The 22,117-nt window shown below is 43.5% G+C and overlaps 1 protein-coding gene across 8 annotated transcripts in view; it reads left to right on the top strand.

The window, feature by feature from the left end:
• phldb1b (pleckstrin homology-like domain, family B, member 1b) overlaps positions 1-22,117 on the top strand; it is a 58,126-nt gene that overhangs the window by 33,872 nt on the left and 2,137 nt on the right. For 3 of the 8 annotated variants that reach the window (XM_079555139.1, XM_079555143.1, XM_079555145.1), the window contains 19 exons: positions 6,375-6,683; positions 7,013-7,150; positions 7,267-7,404; positions 9,028-9,156; positions 10,173-10,328; positions 10,574-10,684; positions 10,761-10,850; positions 11,069-11,206; positions 12,180-12,293; positions 13,163-13,330; positions 13,874-14,014; positions 14,675-14,791; positions 14,895-14,997; positions 16,934-17,234; positions 18,882-18,972; positions 19,237-19,383; positions 19,759-19,978; positions 21,126-21,211; positions 21,343-21,372. In XM_079555139.1, coding sequence (XP_079411265.1) covers positions 6,375-6,683; positions 7,013-7,150; positions 7,267-7,404; positions 9,028-9,156; positions 10,173-10,328; positions 10,574-10,684; positions 10,761-10,850; positions 11,069-11,206; positions 12,180-12,293; positions 13,163-13,330; positions 13,874-14,014; positions 14,675-14,791; positions 14,895-14,997; positions 16,934-17,234; positions 18,882-18,972; positions 19,237-19,383; positions 19,759-19,978; positions 21,126-21,211; positions 21,343-21,372 — 2,727 coding nt within the window. The remainder of the gene's footprint in view (positions 1-6,374; positions 6,684-7,012; positions 7,151-7,266; positions 7,405-9,027; positions 9,157-10,172; positions 10,329-10,573; positions 10,685-10,760; positions 10,851-11,068; positions 11,207-12,179; positions 12,294-13,162; positions 13,331-13,873; positions 14,015-14,674; positions 14,792-14,894; positions 14,998-16,933; positions 17,235-18,881; positions 18,973-19,236; positions 19,384-19,758; positions 19,979-21,125; positions 21,212-21,342; positions 21,373-22,117) is intronic. The other 5 variants (XM_079555140.1, XM_079555141.1, XM_079555146.1 and 2 more) reach the window with 5 other exon arrangements.

Here is a 22,117-nt window from a genome sequence, read left to right as displayed (position 1 = left end):
GGTGACATCCAGGTCCTCTCTCGGCTGTCATTTCTAACCTCCAGATCAGGTTTATATTTGATTACAGCAGCACCATTTTCAGCGTTCCCGCAAAACAACATTCATTGATCTATTGCTTTTGTTTCTGTCCCATTTGTGATGCTTTTCAGACACCTGTTCTCCCAAATCTCCACCGTAAATGATACAGGTGTCGATAGGCTCATGCAACCTTTTAGCTAATCTCTCTAATGTCCCTCTCCCTGGACGCTGCAGTTTAAGCCCCGTTTAACGGCTGTCCTGCTGTGACTCCTCCATGTCCATCTGTTCGGGCCGTCCACACACTGGCACGGCCCTGTGTCCGCATGTCCCGTCTGAGCAACATGCCCCCATGCCAGGGAGGAAACCCATTTGGCCCTGACCCGAGTCTGAGCAGCTTTGAGACAGCAGCAGACGCCTCATGTTACTGTGTGTGTGCCGACTGTATTTCATTAAAGGGTTAAGTTCACTTCCTGGACACGTGACGCTTGAACCCGGTAATCCTGACGCGTCGTAATCATCAGAGTAATTGGGTTGTTATCAGGGGCTGCGAGATCCATTTGGTTTAACATAAGATACCAAAAACATATTTATTCTCCGACTTTCTGCAGTGGTAGGTGAGCTTTTCAGATTGGATGTCGGAAATGTGGACGTGTGTGTGACGCTGTGGGAAATATTTGCGACATAGTTTGCATCCCTGCTACTGTCCAGATGGATTAGAAGACCAAAAATACCCCCTCAAACACTGTATCCTGGCATCATGTGTGCCACCAAATATATCCGCCAAACCTGCCGACCTAGACAACTCCAACAAGCGTCAATGTGTTCGATAATGACACGTGCGATTAACGTGTAACCAACACGTCGCAACAGCTGAGGCTCATTTGCAATGTTTGTACCAAGAAGAGCTTTTACAATAACGTTGAGTATGACACTGCAAAGGCAAGACATTTCATCGCTGACAAAATCATTTACATCACTACATGCACTTAAGTTCATCTTTAAAACCACATGGGATCTCGGTTAAGCTCAGGAGACAAGCGGTTCCATGAGTAGCGCCCTGGACAGAAAAGTGTCTCCCGTTTGAAATAAATGTTTACAGAAATGTCAGATGGCAGTGATTTCGACTCAATTGCTATGGTTTAGTGTTTTGAAAACACAACCGTAATCAAGGCCCTAGATTCTGCACAGAAGGCTCTTTTTAATTTAAATTTATGCAAAGAACAGCTGTAATAATCCAGTATTATGGAGGTGATTGCATACAGTAAAACATGCTGTATGGATTTCCCCTGGGAAAAGACAAAGCAGTCACATCAAGTTTCCTCAGGGGAGGTTTAGCCTGCTCTTTACATTATGCTTAGTGTTTTTGTCTATTTCATACACAGTGACCTCAAAGATGGAGGATTTTCTCTTTCTCAATGGTTTTACAATCTTTTTACGGTCTGTTTATTCACTGTTCTTTAGACTGTCCACTAGAGGGCGTTGTTTAACTGTCAAACCTCACCAGTGAAGCCTGTGCCTCCTGTCAGAACACAGCAGCTTTTAGGCTGAACGTTGCTCTCTTTGTAAATGACACTAGATTGTAAATGATGTGCACAAATAGGAGAGAACAAACTGTAATTAAAGGTTTGTTACCACAAGGATTCTCCCATTTAAAAATAAGCTTCCTTCAAAACTATTCATAGTTAACAATAGTGTCAAAGGCAAAATAATAAACATCATTACCTTATTATTTTTGTAAACAACCATCAGAACAAAATGTGCTTGTTAACACCTTTGTTTTGGTTAATGTGTTGCTCAATAAGAGAATTGACTTTTCAATAATGAGCAGAAAAATGACAGTGTCCCAGCTCTAGTGCAATACTTAAACACAGTACTCAATACAGGGTACTATGAATATGCACACAATAGGGTGCTTATTTTTTTCTAGTCAGTCCATTGTTGTTTATCATTACACTTTCCCCCATTATACTTCCCTTATGATATAGTTAGTTAGGATATAGTCAATGTACTAGAGCTGCCAGTGCATATAAAGTTATCCTTAAAGTTTGCTTTTCTTAGTTAACTGCCTCCCACTTTGGGACGTCTCTTTGCATGTTATGACCCGCCCCCTTTTCACATGGGCTTCTCACAAGACCTGACCACGTTCTGCAGCTCTGTCCCATCTCTTCTGTTTGTGGTGGGTGACGGGCAATGGAGCAGTACTATGGGTTTAGGAGGACCGTACCTGTGCAGAGGCGAGGCCCGAGTTACCAGCAGAACATGCTCTGTGTGCTCTCCATGGCCACAGACAAGCCGGTCTTTCTCCACAGCATGGCAGCACTCCTGAAGGTAACCAAAGGCGCCCTGGGGGTGCTAATATTAACAAAGCTATGCCAGTAACATTGAAATAGACCCTGGATGATTTGGTGGATAACGTGTCTAGTGTTTGGACAGGGCCTCCATGTGATGCTGCCTCTCCTACAGCCTCTCCTGCCGACAAAGCTTTCTTTACATAGAGATTTTACGAGCGTGGATTGAGTCATGTGTGGTCCTTAAGTACAGGTGAATTACATAAATACACAGCAGTAAACATGTGTGGAGGTTGACGTGGGTGGTAGATTTCACGATTATTTAACAAAAGGTGTGTGTGTGTTGATTTCTAAAAATAAAAAAAACTGCTGTTTAATTAACATTCATTGTCATTACAGCGGCATGAATGCCTGCTGTGTACAGTGAAAACAAATCTGGGCAAGGGATTTAGTTTGTGCTGTTTAAAGCACAAACAGAGTTATGGGCTGTACCGGTTTGTGGATTTAACAATTTGACTGACAATTTGAAGGCACAGACTTATTAAAGTGAAATAGATAATAATAAGGTAATATAAGTCTCATACATTTGTCAGAGTACTGTCTATATGAAAGCAAAGTGTCAGAAGTGGGTCCAAAGGTCAGCGCTCACATCAAGAGCCCTGTATCAATCATTTCACCTCAACAAAAAGAAAGAACTTACTTCATTTGAAGTTGGGTTTATGGAAATTCCCTACAGTTTCACAACATCTTTGTTTATCTCACTAGTAGGAGCCTTGATCAATTGATATATGACAAATTTAAAATTATACTTTTCTTTTTGCTTTGTACAATTGCCAACAAAAAAAATACATGCTTGTACTTTGCAGCTTGAACCAGAACTATAGTGAAAGTAGCACAAAAACACAATATGTACTTATAACTTCTGCTTTTGGGAATACAGTGAGACTTAATCCAATATTTCTGGGCCTGACAAAGTGTTTAACTTTACAAAGCTGATGCAATTAGCTGCACATGTTGCTGCCTGCTTTGCTCTATCTCCATCCTATAAGAACAATCACTGCCTAATCCTGCCATTATTCTCCACAGTGTTCAGTCAATGTAGACGCACGCGCATTATCCCCGCTTTAATCACTGTACGTGCCCTTTGAAGTCTTTTGGCTGCGAGTGTTTGACACGATAACCGAGCGTCTTCATCGGAGAGGTTTTCCCTTCGGGCCCATGAGGAGCTGCTAAAACGTCAACGCCTTCCTGTGCCAGTCACTGTAGCAGAGGAGGACCACCGGTTTTACTTTTATTATCCAGAGAGATATTACCAGCCCCTTCGCTTTTCCTGTCTTTGATGCCTTAAGTGTGTTCACCAGGGGAAAGGCACGAGCGCAGAGAAGAAAATATAACAGTTTTCTTGTAAGGCTCATCTGCTTGTGCCTCCCGTGGGACCCTGAACAAGTCGAACCCTCGGAGGAGTCCGTGGTTTGTTTTGCAGACACACAGTGTAAATCTCCTTTTGCCTTTAGTTATATGAAAAGAATAAAAGCTTTGTTGAACTTTACCACATAGCAACAAGCAAAGTGCAGTGGCTTCTGGAAGCATGTATCAATCTATTTATTTCTGTTATTATGTAAAGGCACTTTTTTATTGTTGTTAAGATCTACTCTCACGCTTATCTAGAGGCTGTACTTTTCTGCACCACGGCCAAGGAATAGAATTTAACACAGACTTGAACTTTTGTGGACACTCAAAAACACACAGCACAGCTCTATCATTGAGAGCAATGGAATGGATCTGCAGGTGTTTTATAGAGACCGGAAACTAATCTCAATATATTTTTGCAGCATTGAATGGGGAATTTTAATAGAAAGGAAATTTACATGATTTTAGTATTAGATTGCTGCATAATGAAATAGAACTAATTAAAAGAGGTCTGGAAACTTTCTGAACCCATTTAAGATGGTATGTACGCTGTAAAGAAGAAGGAGTATGCTGTTAAAATGAGCTGTGCTGATCAAAGGTGCAGAGGCAGGGAAATGCCCCGGGCGCTGAGGGAAAGGAGGAGGGAGAGAGGAGGAAGATTGTGTGGCATAAGAGAAAACAGGAGATACAGGGTCCCAGGGGGCAGAGGAAGACATGAGGAGATGCTGACTACTGTGAAAAAAAAAAGAAAAGTCAAAATAGAAATGAGTAAATAGCCAGAATTTTCTCATTATATTGACAGAAAGCGAGTGGGTCGATTTTATATTATGCTTGCAGACCTTGCATATTGAATAACATGTCATAAAATGCATCATCAATTTCGAACGTCTCTTCGGTGTAGAGAACCATTTTAAAGCGAGTATGTGTGAGCCGCTCCATCAGATCTGCCGAGGCGGCGGAGGGATGGAGCTTGTCTAGGGGCGGATGAAGGATTTACGGACTGTGGGAACACGGGGCATTCCTTTGAAAAAAAATGTGGTTGTCTTGGAGCATCGTGTCAAAGTCGTACGATCAAGTCGAATGTTGACCTTGCAGTTCGTTTATTAACAGATTAATGAACCCTCGGATATTCTGATAGATATTGTGATTGTGTTGTGTGAATGAGATACTACAATGTAGTGCCTGACCAAATAAGGAGTCAACACCTGGATCGGGGGTGGCTGCAGTCGGTACAGTGACAGGTCAGGGGTGTGACCAGCTTTTAAAGGCCAGTATTTGTTCAACTGTCTTGTTTTGGGCAAAGTCTCAGTGCCCCGCGCCTCAACAGACACCAGCATGAGAGTGAGTACATTTGAATGTCTTACTTTGGATCAGTGGCAGAAAATCAATGACCGCTCTAAAAAGATTTGCATTGCTGCGCAGATCTGCTGGATCATTGGCACCATCAGATTAGCCCACTGACCTGTTTAGCACCTTATCCAACATCTGAAGGTGTAGTCTGGTAGCCTAAAAACCTAATAGTAAATGTATGTTTGCTAAATTGGTTGGAAGCATAATTTTAGCTCTCTTGGCACGTGTCAGGCTGTAGATTTTATGCTACTTGCTGTTGATTCATGTTGTAGCCAAACATATATTCGGAGCTATAAAACATTTCTTTGATGCTTTCGCGTATTCATCTTTTTGGTCCTGTCGCCTTGGGCTGCCTGGCAATCAAAGCAGACAATGACACTTGTAGCTTTTAATCTTCTCGACAAAAAAAATGGAAGCGCTAAACAGATGTGGTGGAGTGGGAGGACACTTGAGTCGTTAGCTGCCAACAAAAGTTAGCTCAGTTTTTAGATATCGGCCTAAAGGGGTCTATTACTCCCACCTACACAGTTAAAAGCCACTGCTCCTAGATTACAGGCTAAAGCTAATGGTAGCGTTGGAGCTGCTAATCAGGCAGATGCTCCTTCAGTGGGAAATGTTACTAACTGTGGGCTGTGTTTGTGGGTGGGAGTTTTCAGCTTCACTGGTGTTCCTCTGCGACAAGAGCTGGATTTAAATGTGATTGAGACATAAGAGGATACAGCGGGAACAATGCTTTCATGGTCCCAAAGCTTAGTGTTGTTTACTGTTGACAATAAAATGCATTGTCTGTCTTCTCTTGGTATTTAGGCAAAAATGTAAGCCTGTCCTTTTGTTCCAGTGTTTTTTTTTTCCTGAATGACTCAATATAAACATAAAGAGTGAAACTGTGTTCTTGATTAAATGTATTGGTCCAAAAATGCTAAGAATGTGCAATTGGGGAAGTGACACATTCTGAGAAGCTAATAATGCCCGCAGCGTGTTATGACAGAGCCTGTGGGGTCCTGCAGCAGACAGGTGACAGGCACAGGTTAAAGTTCAGAGCAGTGTGGTCCATGGGGGTCCAGGAAGGCCACAGCCCTTCTGAATGACAGCTGGACAAGAGTCTGGGACAGTCACAGCGTCCTGTGTGAGAGGGCAGGCCGAGCGTTGTGTTGTTTCAGTGGAGGCCTGGCAGACTCCACGGCTGCTCGGATCAAAACTGTGGCTGGCACCGAAGGCTTTGAACCCATGGCCTAGTTTTATGGGCTGTAGTTGTGATGTGATTCTCCTTCATCCCATCTTATATGCTTTTTGTTTGTGTATCAACAGGAAAGACAGCGATTAGAGACCATCCTAAACCTGTGTGCAGAGTACAACAAAGGCGAGGGTCCGGACCCCCTGAGCTCCGGCCGGACAGGGTTTCCTGGCGGGCTGTCAGAAGGTTCATGTGGCAGACCCGCAGTTGACATTTTGGGAGGGACTCCGTCCTCGTCCACCCTGCGGCTGGCTCAGAGACAGCGAGAAAGCGACGAGGAAAATCTGAAAGAGGAGTGCAGTAGCACTGAAAGCACCCATCAGGAGGTGAGGACATCCCCTGGTCCCAGCTCAGGCCCCGCTCTACACAATGGACACAGACAGGTCAGAGGGCTGCCCCGCCGCCACCGGGGGTGCTGGAGCTCTGCATGTCTCTGCAGCATGTGAACGCTGTGCTTCGCTCTGCCTCACCCAAACATTTATAAAGTTATCTTATGTGTAAGAACTGGGGCAAGTTTTATCGCCCTGATAAGCACAAGTAAGCGGCGAGAGCAAACTATTAAAAAAGATTAATTGCAGCATATAGACTTAGCAACATGTTATTTCACAGTGATGCATGTTGAATGTCATTGCAGAAACATTTATGAGGTTATTTTACATGTATCCTGTCATGGTAAAGTCCTCTTATGCCTGACCTTTCTCTGATGCTACAGCATGAAGAGTCGTCCAGTTCTAGTCGCCTGGAGCTTGGTTACTTGGAGGAGGAGCGGGTTCGTGTCCTTGCCCGGATAGACGAGCTCAAAACACGCATGACTGAGCTGGAGCAGCAGCTACTAGAGTCCAAACAAGAGGTAGAGAAAAAGAAGTTAGACTGAACTGAATAATGAACAATCCAAATGTAGTAGATATTTTATTAGCTGTGTTTTATCTCTTAATACCTTTTCTGATTGTGTTGTTAATTTCACAGGCGGAGATGGAGCGTGCTTTGCTACAGGGCGAGAGACAGGCAGAGCTTGACCAGATCGAGGCCGAAACAGACATCATCACACAGCTCCAAACTAAGCTGGACGAACTGGAGAGCGCGATTCAGAGGGAGAAAGACAAGGTAGAGGCGGCGGGGAGAGGGTTTGGGGATATCACATTTGTTACCTTCAAGTCTGAATCTACAAAGGCTTCATTCATACATTATTCCACACAGACACTCACTGCCTGACGTCTAAAAGTCCTCTTTGATCTCTTACCTTTTTCCTGGTTGGTTATTGGTGTAGTCAGAGAGGTTCGGCCTAAAATCAGAGCTGTATAGAGGCTTAGACTAAGGTCTCGATTCTCTTTGTGGGTGCTTTTCCTGGCATGACTTCACTTCTCAAAGTTCTTTTAACCAGCATCCTTTAACTCCTGATGTCCACTGCTTCTCCATTTCTCACAATCATCTCCGCTTGCCTTTATATAACTATAACCTGCATGCTTATTAGAAGCAATGAACTCGTTCACTGTAGTGGTTGGTTGCAGTGTTTGGTGGGTTCTATGAGTAACAAGAACAGGATTAGTGGAAATGGAGGCGATTTCTGAGCATGTTTTTGTAATTTGTGTTTACTCTGTCCATGTAATTATGTTCATATATAAAAGAAAAGCTATAATTGTGCTTTTGTTATATATTTCTCATTGAAATATTGCATACACATCATAGTCAACATAAAGTTTATTCTGTGAAATCTGTTGAACTGAACGACTTAATGTTAATAGATTAGCATGCTAATGATACTTATCTTTCATTAGGCATTTCTTGTATCCACTGTATAAAGAAGGGCCACAAAATCAGTTATATTTGATTGGTTGTAATAACAAATCACATGACTGATTATTTTTTAAGTCAAAATATCTTCTATCCACGGAGAGCTGTGTAATAAACCTGCTGTCATTAAGAACTCTGAGAAATCTTCAGAATTGCATGTGATTCTGGTATAAGTGACCAAAGTGACCAAAATCTTTATTCTAACTGAAAGCCTTGCATATCTAATCGCAATTGCAATACAGAAAAATCGCAAATTAAAATTTTTCCAAAACCTTGCAGCCGTAGAATATAATCTGTGATTTTACTTAGATTTAGTTGTTGTTTAGTAACTCCCATCACTGTAATTATTAGTATCAAACATTATGCATACTGGGATGGTCATTTGAGGTCACTGTTCTTTCTTATGTTGGTTTGGAATTTGTATCTTTTTGAATAAAACTTCCAAGTGGGGCAGCTCACGGGAGACTTGATGCTTTTGTCTGTTTGGCAGAAAAGCTCAGACAGTGTCCCTACTTGCCTTTTGTGTCTCAATAGATTATTATCCAAATTAATTATGTGAGTCCTACAATTGGGACTATTTCCTCTCAGCCAAACAGGAGTTACATACATTTTGGATCAGTGATAATTGAACTTGAAATAATAAGTTGCAGAAGAGAGCAGCTCAGTCAGTGTGCAGGTCTACCATATCAGTGCACAGTGTGGTAAAAACACAAGTAAAAGCAGTATTGATTAATGAGTTTTTTTTTAGCATAGAGGTGGAAGCTTTAGTAAAGCTATTTTTGACGCATTACTGTGGCATACATCTGTGACGTTGCTAACACCTGCAGCCTGGTATTTGCATGGCGTGTACTGAGCCGTGTGTTTCTCTCTCTCTCTCCTCGTCCATCCCTCTGGCGTGCCTGTGTGTGTGCGCGTGTGTGTGTTGTGTCGTTCTAGGAGAGGGCTAAGGTTGAGGCTGAGCGCCTGGCCCTGCAGAGCCTCCAGGAGGGCTACGTGGAGCTGAAGAGCCAGCTTCATAACTGCCCCGAGTCCCTGCGCGAACAGTTACAGGAACAGCTCAAAAGGGTGGGTTCGTCAGTCGAACAAAAGCACCAAGCTCACTGTCCCTGTCCTCGATATGTGCCTACAAAACACAGATCTACTCTTACAACATAACAAGACCAGGAACAGAAATATCCAGCCCAGTGTATCACCGTGCATTGTGTCAGCGCTCTAGTGTGCTACAGTCAGCCTGGCTTCATTAGTATACAGCATGTACATTTGCCAGCTCTATGCACATGCCTTTATCCTTACAGTGCTACTGCAACCTTTGACCTTAAGTAGGGGCCCAGTGCACATGGCTCCTCACACATGACACACCCGGTCTCCTGAAGCTCTCATAGACGTGCTGTTGCTGCAATGACTATGACCCCCCCCACGCAATCACTCCTGCTGGAGCACGAACCCTAGTCCTATCAGCTGCTGTTTACTGGTCCAAATGGTCATGCTGCACTGCATGTGTGATTCTGATGTGCATCGTCTGTGGGTTATTGCAGCTCATGTAATCATTTCTTAACTGCTCACTAATCAATTAACATAAGCCCTGACTAGATCCATTCTTTAACCTCCCTCCCTCTCATCCTGTGACTTTTCTTTTAGAAATCGGCTTCGTTTTATGCCGCCTGTTCATAGCAGTGATGCTATAAAAGAACTACTTCCAGGAAGGGCAAAACAAGAAATTTACAACTTGTGCATTTATCTGAATTGTGAATAATAGAGATGATACATTTTCATTATTTGGTGTCTTCCTTTTTGCAGTTTATGGCAACTGTTTTATCTGTACGGGTAGATGTAAGCGGAACATTTAGATTTTAATTGTGGCTTTATTTGGAGAAAAGTGTGAAAAACATTTACGCAGCAAAACTTATGCCTGTACATTTAGATTGATTGAATTGGATGTAAACCAGCAAAATTCTCACATCCAAACCATCAGAAGTGTGCAGCAGTAGAAGCATGTTCTTAATGGCTGTCTGCTTGGCTAAACATGCTTTTAGTCTGTGCCCTGAGTCTGATGTAACACGTGGGTTTGTGTGCGGCCTCAGGAAGGTGAGGCGCTGGAAGCAGGAACCAAAAAGTTCGAGGACCTGGAGTTCCAGCAGCTGGAGCGCGAGAGCAGCCTGGAGGAGGAGAGAGAGACCATGAGCCAGCAGCTGCAGCAGGAGAGGAGTCAGTACCACAGCACTGTGGCCAGGAGGAAGGTAGGACCCTACAACTCACTCTGGGACAAGTCTCATATTCAACAGTCAGCCCGACTGTGTGGAGCTCAGGCTGCTGCAGGCAAATGTGTTTCTCAGAGATAGACGTCTTTGTTTTAAAATAGTAATAGTCTCAATAAAGTTCCCCGCACCACCATTCATACTCTGTGAGGTAATAATAAGATAACTGCATAACAACCTGTTTTACATAAAGTTTTCTTTTTTCTTTTTTTCTTTTTATTTTTTAGGAAAAAGTGTCTGCTCTGGAAACCCAGGCCAGTCAGCTGGGCCTACAGGCCACTCAGGAGTGTGAGCGACTGGCCAAAGACAGGGCGCTGACTCTGCAGATGCTCCAGAAGGTAAAACACTTGGACTCAAAGACAGAGAGAGCAAATGGTTTAGAAACATTTATAAATTAATTGTGATATGATTCAGGAAAAAGACAGACTTTCTGCCCTGGAGAAGAGGTACCATGGCCTGAGTGGAGGAAAGAGCTTCCCCAAGTCCTCCACTGCAATGAGAGAGGTGAGACACCCCCAGCCACTGAACAAACTGACCCTGTGGTAACAGGACTGACATCATTAACTTACCTTTGTGTGTCATTTAACATTTGACAAGTAATGCGAGAATGTACTTGTGCTGGTTTGTTATCTATTCTTTAACCTGTAAACCTGTAGGCAGTGCTGTCACTATGTGAGGGGCTATCTTTTATTGAGGTAGTCATTGAAAGTCCTTGTGTACAGCAGGGGGCGCTGCACATCAGTGAGCTGGACCTGCTGGAGGACGTGCGCTCCTCTCGCCCCCCCTCTCTCTCTCGGGCCTCTCGCTCCTACTCTCTGCCTTTTCCTCTGTGTCAGCTGTACCCCAGCAGCCCCACAGAGGTAACAGCCAGGACCGCTGCATGAGGCACATGTTACTGTATGGGTCACCATCGTACTGTCCCGGTCGCACTGTGGCTGTCAATGTGTGGTCCTCTGCTTTCTGTGCTTTTGCTTTTTTCCCTTTCGATAAAGTGACTTCAAGAGCTGATTTGCTCCACAGACATACAGTACATAATACTGTATATGTGTGACACAATGGGCTGTAGACATGTTACAGACATGTAGTAAGGGCTGACACACCTATTGTGTTAATGCAGTTCAGATTTTTCTTTTGATTCGCCTTCCAAGTTTTGTAAACTCCATTAGGGATCAAGTTATAATTGTGAGTTTGGAGATTCAAGCAGGACAATGGGAGATTTTTGTGTGTTACTGTTAAATGAGCCTGAAGTGGAAAGCCTTCATGCTATGTTTAAGCTCAGGTTTATTTAAAAGGCCTATCCAGCTAATGTTCATAAAGGTTTATCTTATCTTATAAACCACGGTAGTTAAAGCTATTTGTTATTAATGTATAAAAATCCAATGAATTATTGTTATCAAAATATAAACTCTGGAATCGACAATTGTCATTTGAAATACAAAGGAGTATATTCCCAGACATTTGGCCAAATCACTGCATTGCTGTAATTGATATACAGTCTTACTGTAGTATAAAACTTGTTTCAAGCGCACAGTGTTTACTCATTTCAATACTAAGCATCTGTAGACACTTTTTAACACTTGAACCCTACAGTTTGTGGTAAGAGCCAACTCTTGCGTCGCACTGTCTAAAGTTGTTTCAGTTAACACTACATCACTGACTCCCAGTCCTCATTTGTGTGTGTCTGCCACTTGTGATGCTTTGGATGTTTGCCACTCAGCCCTCTTGTGTTTTTGCACTTTTGCGGTGTTGTGTTTGGCCTTGTGGCTTTTGTGTGGCCTCACGTGGTATTACAGTAGTAAGTGCTGTCTGACCATGCTCTTGACTGGTGCTCAGGAGTACTTGAAGCTGTCCGATGTGCATAAGATGTACGGCAGCAGTGACAGCGACAGCGGGCGGCCCCACAGTCACACATTTGCCATAGACGCTGCGTTAGCTGTTCCCTGCGAGGTACAATCACGTCCTGTGTGTGTCTCTCATGACTTTGGGTGTCTCCCATCCCCATGCTCTTTCCTCAGCTGCCAGTAGAGTGAGGACAAAAATATCGGTAAGCTGTTACCTTTTGGCTTTTTCTACTCATTTCTACTCATTGAGTAGCTCCTGAGAAATCCAGGAGCTAAGGCTTTGAGGAAGTGAACCGAGATGGGAAACACCCAAATTTCTGATGAGTTTTTCTCTGTGTCCCTTCTGTCTCTTCCTCTGCTGGACTGTGAATTTAGCTTAAAAATAAATTATAAAAAAAATGAGCGTGTGACATCTGTGGAGAACTATATACCGTATATATGTGTATTTTATATTTATCCTAAACATACTATATCTCTTGCATTGCTGGCAGAAGACCTTTCCAAATGATTATAGAGATGTATAGAATTATTCCGTTTTCTCATGTGAAAGAGAAAGTTAGAAAAATGTGAATTTGGTCTTTTTATTTATTTAATGAGAAACTTCATTAATCTCTTTGACAATTTGCTTGGTCACAGTAGTTCAACAATACCAAAAAAAGCGTACAAAATAAGTAAAAATTTGAAGAGCTTGTTGAACTTCTCGTTGTGCCCAATAGTCTTAAACGCTGTTGAGTTGGCGTGGCCGGCAGCTCACTCTCATCTGTGTTGCTTTCATCCTGACACAGATGAAGTTGAAGCGTTGCACATGTTGTTTTCGCTTCCATGTGTCCGTGACGCTGCATGTTTTCCCTTTCAGAGCCCCGGTGTGTTGTTGCGATGTTTCCCCCCGTCCCCTTTACTGTTGCCTCGCTCACATGTCGCCTCATCTCTTCCCCTGTCTCTGCGCCTGTGCCTTGCTTTCATCCCGTGCTGAAGGAGTACGTGACGGTGGGACAGTTATCCCAGATGTACGGGATGCCCAAAGTGGAGTCGTCCCCTACCTCCCCGCTGCGCCTGCCTCAGCCCCTGCAGTCTGGAGCCGTAGACCCCGCCTACCCGTGCCGCCCTTCTCCCCACGGCTCCTCCCTCTCTCTCTCTGTAGAGGTGTGTGTCCTGTCTCCTGCTCCTCTTCCCACTGATGTTTAAACTGCTATGTTTTTTTTGCTTTCCCATCCCTCTTGCTTAAATTTCTTTCCTAACATCTGTATCTTTATCTATATAACTTGCTACATAGTTGTTTGGCAAGCCCGTAATCAAATTTCACTCATCAAACTTTTGTATGACGAGCACCTTTGGAAAGCTACTTGGAAAAGACCTTGACCATAACTTATACAACAACCTTAGTAACTTTTTCTTTTCATAAACCATTAATATGCCAATTAAGTAAACCATAAAAGGCAGAATTGGGCCATCGCAGTTGAAACATGAATGGGACTAAAAGAAATGTATAATAAGGATAAAACTGCTTTAGGCAATCGAGAGAATACAGCTGACAACCGTAATATTGTGTGCATATTTTAGGTAGTCATTTCAAACATTAATTTCATCTTTTGAGGCTGCTTAGAAATGGCTGGCTGATACTGGCTTTCTAATCTTGTCTTTTCCTTTTCTTCCTGTCCATGCTCTTTCACTGTCTACACTGTGCAGTACCAGTCAGAGTCCTCTAGACCGCGCCTCCCTCAGTTAGATTTAGAGCAGTGGTACAGGGAGCTGATGACAGGCTCCAGTGCGCTCGGGGCCCCTCCTCTTCCAGCCAAGTCTCTGTCCAGTCGCAGAGCAGCACTGCAGGTACTGGCCTCTGTCTGCCCTTTCCTACTGTTAGATTCTATCGCTCTGTCACTCAAGCTGACAACCTTTCACTGCGTGTGTGGGCGTGTTTGTGTTGTAAGCAAGTGTTTTGCCTTTTTATGCGTCTAAAAATGCCCGGGTCCTAACCTGTGTAGCACTGCTACAGTACCTATTGTGTGAAGTGGTTATTTTTGCCCTTTATGTTTCCTATAGCACAAATCTGTCTTTCGAGAATGTACTGTTGGGTTGATTCACTCCACAGTTTATGAAAAGTGTTGCTAACTTTTCATAAAGTGTTTATTGAGAAATGCTCTTGGCAGAAGTCGGCCGAATCATCAGTCGTTACTTGAAATAAGTGAATGTCTGACACTTTGAAGTCAGGACTTTGAAGCTTACTGTAGCAACATAAAGGCAGGATTAGTTAAGTGAGTCTGATCAAAGTGCCCTTTAAAGTCTTTGATTATTTTATTCACAAAGTGGAGTCAGCAGCTGATTGAAGCTCCATTTAACTAAGCGTTTGACTGCTTAATTCTAAAAGTGACATGGTTTCCTGCAGGTGTGTTGTTTCCATGTGTGACGACGATGCTAAGTCTGCCATCAGTGCTTCTACTGCGCTTAATCATTATAATACCAGCGTTTAATATTTACTCTGTTCTTCAGGTGTTTCGCTCCAAGTTGGACAGTGATCCAGGACAGTCGCTCCACACCTGCGGATCGGGCTCGGCCTCTCCCCTGCTGCACGGTGCAGCCACGTTGGGACGCAACACCAGCACCAAGGTACAGTCTGGTCTCCTCTACCGTACATGCTTTATACAGTGAGTCATGTGGAGATCTAAGGTAAATGATGAAACTGACAGTTTCTCCTTCTTTGACCCAGCAGAGCCCCCTGCTGGCAGCGAACAGCACTGGCAGTTTGCCTCGGAACCTGGCAGCTACTCTTCAGGACATCGAGACCAAGAGGCAGCTGGCTCTGCAGCAGAAAGGTAGCTCACCTGCTTTGAAATGTCCTTTGCTATAATTAGTTTGGCACTGCTGCTACTGCTATACATTTCAGCCAGTTCATTTCATCGTCATGTTTTAAATTGTGTGCGACGAAGAGAAAGTGCTCACTCTGTATAATAGCAAAGTCATTTGAAGTCGTCTGGATGAACAGATGAGCATGAAGGAGATTATCGTATGTGCGGTTATTATGTTCTCACACAAACAACCCAGTCCAGTTGACAACTTTGTAAAGCGTTTGCTACAATGGGTAACTCTTGGATGACTGAGAGCTAATACAAACATGCTCATTGCGTTTCTTCACCTAATAAACAGGCTACACATTTAGTGAGTAGGCCACATGTTCAGTGTTTAAGTTGTGCAAGTGTTGTTTATTTAAATGAGGTGTTTGTGAAAGTGGCAACACAAAGCTTTAGGGCCCCACTAAATGGATCAGACTAAACCTCGGCGTCACAGTGTCTGCTGCTCCCACCCACGGGTGCTGGGTCGGGCTGCCCATACTGTATCAGTGCGAGTGGTTTTGAGGCTTGGCTCACGTCTGTCTCTGTCTCCTGCCTTGCGGCCCCGCAGAGCCCCTGACCTGCACACAGACCTCCACTGAGGGAAGACTGGCAGGTAGACAGATCCAGGGGCATCCACGTCGGCTCATTCACTCTCTTTTCCTCACTGTTTAATCTCATTTACTGGCAAGGACTGACATTAACACCTATTGACATTAACTCCTATTTTTTATAACTGCTGTTTTGGGAGGAGGTTTTTTTTTTTTTTTTTTTTTTAAGCTGGCACGTTAAAATAAAATAAAAAATAAAAAATGCTTTAAAGTATGTTGCCTGAACTCACTTCCAAGAGCACGGAATATCCAATAACACATCTTCAGCGTAGCCACAAGACCAAAAAATCCTGCTCAATTTGAAAGTAAAGCCATACTCGCAGCTTACCTGTATTGATTTCTCCTTCAAAGCTAACGTTTACCTCACTTGGCACTTGGCTAGTGTGTTTTCAGACTCCATCGCCCTTCTGTCTGCGCCTGCTCTTCTCTGGTGTGTCATTAACTCCTCTTTCTAATAAAACCCTTTTCATCTTGCCTTTGTCTGAAGGAGCATCGTGCACTCTCGTTCTCCGCTTCGTCAATCTTCTATGAACAGTCTGGCTGCAGGAGAATAAATATTGCATGTCTGAAGCTGTTAGTGCGCTCCTCCTTAGCAGATATTGATTTCGGTTCAGTTTACCAGGACTCAAGGTTGTGGTGGTGAAGTTTCTGAGCTGCTGTTAAACTTTATGTATTTATTCGAAGGGGCACATACTTGTTGTATGTGTGGTGCATGTTGTTTTGTTTCGTGGTGGTGGAACTGGCTTCTCCGGGGGGGATGCTGTGTTTACCTGTCTCTTGGCAACAATGTGAGGAACAATTTGTCGTGCTCCCTCTAGTGGACGTGTGTCAGTGGAGGGAATATTCACCAGTAGAATATAATAGGAGGCTATAAAATTATGAGGGGAACTGTTGTTAAAGCTATGCCAAATGTGTAGAGACTAACATAAACAGCCTAAAACAGCCTAAAAGAGCCATGGGAAATTGTAGTATCCAAAAGCTTTTATATTGTCAATAAGTGATCTACATATTTTAATATCCATTGATTTATTACTATGGAATGCTCCAAACACCCACACTTTATATATACAAATCACTAGGAGCAGAGAGAAATAGGAAGAAATCTGTAAGATGCCTTTTGCCAAATCAAAGTGGTTGTAGTATCATTACTAAACCTCATGAATAGTTGAGAGAACTCACTAACTCCCTGTCATAACCTAAGGGGTCCACTGGAGGTGCAGGACTTGGCCTCTCTCTGTTCAGTTTGTGCATGCGTGTAAAGTAGTGACCTGCTGCCAACAACCCCACTGACATGTGACCCCCGTCTCCAGGTCAGCAGGTGATCGAGGAGCAGCGGCGGCGTCTGGCCGAGCTGAAGCAGCGGGCCGCGGTGGAGGCGCAGTGCCAGTGGGAGGCGCTCCACGGCTCCCAGCCCCTGCTCCTCAGCCCCTCGCCCTCCTCGCCCTCGTACTCGCCCATGCAGAGCTACGGGCTGCACCACTCCATCCTGCACCACCAGCCTGCAGCCCGCGAGCAGCCCTACGACACGCTCAGCCTGGAGAGCTCAGACAGCATGGACACCAGCATCTCCACGGGAAACAACTCCGCCTGCTCACCTGACAATGGGTCCAGGTACAGAAATAAAGCCCATCAAACAGGAGCTACACTTCATTTAAATTCTCGGCCACAAGTTCAAAGTTCAGAGGGCCAACAGTATAGAAACATTTTAAAGTATTTAGCTGCATTTTAGTGTTGTTTCCTACAATGTCTGCCTCTCCCTCTTACACTCTCAAACCGTGTGCTCACTCGTATATCCATCTTTCAGGTTTTCGAGGGGGTTCCAGTACTTTATTTGAAAGTTCTTGGTTAACGATACCTGATACCTGCTTGAGCGAAACTTGTAAATTCAACCCAGCGCTGCAGTAACTCTAATGGCGGATCAAGTGTGGACAGGTTCTGGAAAAGGGTGCACAGACACAGTCATTTGATGCCCGATATTAGACGGTGGTTATAATAATGTGCTGGATCAATGTATTAAAGTCATATCTGACGCGGGATAATCCTCTGCTCTCCGGGGTTGCGTCCTTGTGCCAACATCAGCTCATTTAGCGCCATCTGGTCGTGTGGCATCGCTCTGTGTGGCGTCAAACTGACAGCGTGGGCAGCAGCGTATTTGGCTCATAACTGCTTTTTACAGCTCCCCAGAGACCAATTGTACAACTATTAGCAGTAATTTTGAATGTGGCACTGAGCTGACTGACAGCTACCACAGGAGGAAGGCAAAAATGACTAAGTATCTGTTTTTTTAAGTTTAAGTGGCGACGAAGGCTACTAGTAAGTCTGTGAGTAAGTGTTTTTTGGGGACATTACTCCATTTCTTGCATAGTTTTAAGAAAAGTGCACACATTGGCAGCTGTCCAGATGTCATGTGTTTATTGAATAACAGCTTAAGCAAACTGACAGAGCGTGGTATGTTGAGGCTTGACCTCCGAACAAATAAGACATCAGGATCACCTGACGCTATACTACATTATACTGCATTGTTTATTTGCTTGTACCATCAGTTTAGTTTCTGCTCCATTTTGCCCAAACTTTTTTTTTTCCTTTTCCTACTTTGTTTACTTCAGTTTACTTTTTATTCAGGTGTAGTTAAAGTCAGTCCCAATGCACTCAACTCGGTGTGCTTGGCGGTGGCACAATGGTTAGCGCTTGTGCTTCACAGCTAGAAGGTTCCAGGTTCAATTCCTGGGGCCTTTCTGTCCAGGGGGAAAAATAGGACAATTATCTTTTTCAGCGACAAAGCGACAAATATCGCTGCATCATCATAATCGAGAAAGCCCCCAAAAATATCGAGATATTGATTTTCATCAATATCGGCCAGCCCTAAATCTAATATGACTCCTGTCCCTGGTTGGGCCGTTCTACATAATTCATTTACAATTATGCATTCATTCTTTCATTCATCCACCTTCGCACTTACATGTGTAGTCCAGTTCTTCAACTTTTCACAGTACTACCTTAACCAAAATCAGGACTGAAACGGGTCTAAGAAGGAAGAAGGGTCTAAAATGGAGCTAAATTGAACTAAATTATGACTGATCTTGATGTAAACCTAACTTGAATGCCATACTTAAGCATACATTTAAATTTCTCCAAGCCTTAGCACCCCAGTTTGAGAACCAATTTGTCTGAATAGTTGCAAAGTATGAAAACAATTATACTCACACTCTTTGAACTCATTCTAAATGTAGGCAAATGATTTCTTTGTTTTGTCTGCAGTGTTGGAGGACTGGACGTCCTAAAGATTGAAGAGATGGAGAAGATGCTGAAAGAGGCACAACTGGAAAAAGCCAGACTTATTGAATCTCGAGTGAGTCACATTTCAAAAGGACGTCCGCAACATCGCAGCCCCATTCAAATAGATCATTAGGAAATGATGAATGACTTCCTTGCAAATCCACTGATAACAATGTGCAATGGACGATTCAATGATGCTTTTCATTGTTATGACAGTCTTAGATTGCTAATATTCTCTGTATTTGTGCTTTTTTGTTAGGTGGTCAGTCCTTGCTTCTTATAACATGAACATCTATATATAAATCCCACAGCATGTAATGAAAGCAATTGTGCTTAGGAACGGGAGAGTCTTGCTCGACGACAGCTGCTGGACGAGGAGAGGAGGAGGAGAGAGGAGGCAGAGAAGCGCCTTCACGACGAGACTCTTCATCGGGAACAGCTCATCGAGAAGGAGGTCAAAATGAGGTCCAAGAACTTTGTTCAGGTCAGAAAACGTGTCTTCAACTCACCTCAAAGACAGTAAATGTAATATCCCTCTAATAACAAACTAAGGGGTTATTTACCAAGCGTTTACTCATGTGCAAAGCTAGTAGCATGCCTGATACTGTAGTACAGGCAACATCAAAGTGTAAATTTGATGCAACAGCAGATTAATTTTCTTCCTTTTGTACCCATTATTTAGCACCTGTCTTAATAAATAACCCCTTAAATGTACTAGAATAAAGCGAGTGTTGGGCAGTACAATGCTTTGAGATCAAATATCAGCATGTTTCCTATAACATGTGAATGGCTGGACACAGTAGTCCTTCCGCAATAGCCCCACAGTGTTTTTACTTTTCCCCGTGTGGTCCAACTCCAGGCTCGCCCCATGACTCGATACCTGCCCATCCGAAAAGAGGAGTTTGACCTGCGCTCGCACGTGGAGTCGTCCGGACACAACGTGGAGACATGTTACCATGTCATCGTCACGGAGAAGATGTGCAAGGGCAACCTGGTCAAAATGGGCGGCAAGATCAAGTCATGGAAGAAGCGCTGGTTTGTCTTTGATCGCCTCAAACGGACCTTCTCCTACTATGTTGGTGAGGACATTAATATGGAAGGTGAAAATTAAATGTAGAGGTGATACAGTTTTATGATGATAATTAGACCACCAAGCATTTACTGTGGTTGAATCTTACAACCCTAACAAATGAACTTGACTAAGAAATGTAGCTCTATTTAAAAGTAAACAGACGTGCATGAACAAACCATCACACTTTCCCACATAGATCTATATGCTGCTAGACCAAAGCACAGGTGTTGGTCTGTAGGGCGCTGTGTAAAGTGCTGAACTTGTTAATATTTCAGTCAAAAGTGGTGTGTCTGAGCGGTGAGTGGAACATGCGTCCTCCAGACCTTGAACGCCTCGTGTGTGAAGCGTGCACCGGTGTAATTTGATGTTGCACACTGAGCGCTGGGACACTCGCTGTCAGGCCTTTGAAGTCCTCAGAAGGTTCCGCTTAAAGCTGCTTAAAGCGTACCTTGTTGAAAGCGAGCCAGGGCGAGGAGGTGTTCTGAGATTACTTTGGTGCTAGTTGAAATGCGCTCTGCAGCCCGTCCTCATAGGAGCTGATTGAGATGCAGCGGCTTGCCCTTGTCTCTTGACCTTGAGTGAAGTGTAACAGAGGTGACGAGCGTGAGTCAAGAGCGCTGCTAATCCGCGGCTAATCAGGCCCCAACCCCGCTTTAGTTTGGCTCATTTACACGCAACCAAATGAGATGCAAACACGGGGCTGTTTGAATGCTAAACAGGTCATTAGCGGATAATAGCTGTGCGTTTAAAGGAAACTATTATTCCTCGAAATGAAGTGCTGCGTGTCTACCTACTGCTCTTAAGTTGGCTTGTGGAGTGTTTGTGCCTGGAGGTAGAGAGGGGCGTCGAGTTCCCCACCGGTTCCTCACTGCAGTTCTGCAGAGGCTGATGAAACAAACTGCAATCATTTACCAGAGCAGCGTAAGAATGCAGTCAAGTCTGAAAATACAATGAGAGCCCCATTGGTTTTAAAAACAGACAAAAAGTGCTGTGCTTGTCTTTTTCCATCCATCATCAAAAACGATAAATTGGCCATGATCAAAGTGTGGCTTCGTTCCCTAATAAGCTCATCCTTTATTCAGTGTGACGTTTTTGTGAAACGCTCTTCTCTCACCTGCAGTTATGTCGCTGTTTGACATATGTGTTTTTTTCAGATAAACACGAGACCAAGTTGAAGGGCGTGATCTACTTTCAGGCCATTGAAGAGGTTTACTACGACCACCTCCGAAGTGCCACCAAGGTACGCCCCTCCCCTTTCTCCCCCGCTCTCCCCACTGTTAGCTTTGCTTCTTTTTATTTTAATGCTTTCTGCACATTTGTCTTCTCTGCTTGTGCACTTTCTTTTTTTGCTTTGTCCGGCCGCTGTCACAGAAGGGAGTGTTCAACTTGAATCTCACTAGTGTATGTATCCACTGTGTTTGTAAAAGCCCTTGTTGTAAACCCACTGTGTGCTTGTTAAAAAGGAAAGGATGATGCATGTAAAGGAAATGTACTAAGTACTAAAATCTACTCTGGATGTGTGAGTTGATCCCACCTGATCCCTCTGTCCATCCCAGTGGTCTGTTTGAAGCAGCTACAAAAATAATAGTATGACTTTTTACTCCAGCTAAATCTGGGAGAATTAAGGGCTAATGCCTTTACAGTCGTTCTGAGTGCAACACTGCTTCCTACTGTTGCTAATTATCCCTTGTCAAGACCTGCCTGTTTTTCATGTTTTTGTGCTAAAATTTAACCAACATTTAAGTGGTGTTATAATAATTACAGTATTTTATACTTTACACTTTTGGTACAAAATTTTGAGTAGTAGAAGTAGTAATAGTAGTAGCAGTAGTAGCAGTAGTAGTAGTAGTACTAGTAGTAGTAATATTTGTCGTCATGCCATGGTCACTATTTTCTATTGCACAATGTTTAATACAAACAAAAGACACTAAATTCACTCAATAAAAATGTAAATGTTCTTCACAATCAGATATCATTACTGTCTAATTCAGATGTCCCTGACAGTTTCCCTCCTGTGAGCGTGCTTTTATACAAATACTAATGGTAGAGTATACTATAGACTCTGCTATACTAATGCAGAGTACACCCTGAACCTTTTTTTATTTTTCTAAATCTCATTTAAACAAAAACAAATAATAAAACACAT

The sequence above is a fragment of the Gobius niger genome (genome assembly GCF_951799975.1).
Source record: "Gobius niger genome assembly, chromosome: 1".
Taxonomy (NCBI): Eukaryota; Metazoa; Chordata; class Actinopteri; order Gobiiformes; family Gobiidae; genus Gobius; species Gobius niger.
Note: the sequence above shows the minus strand (reverse complement) of the source record. Positions and strands in the feature narration are given on the sequence as shown.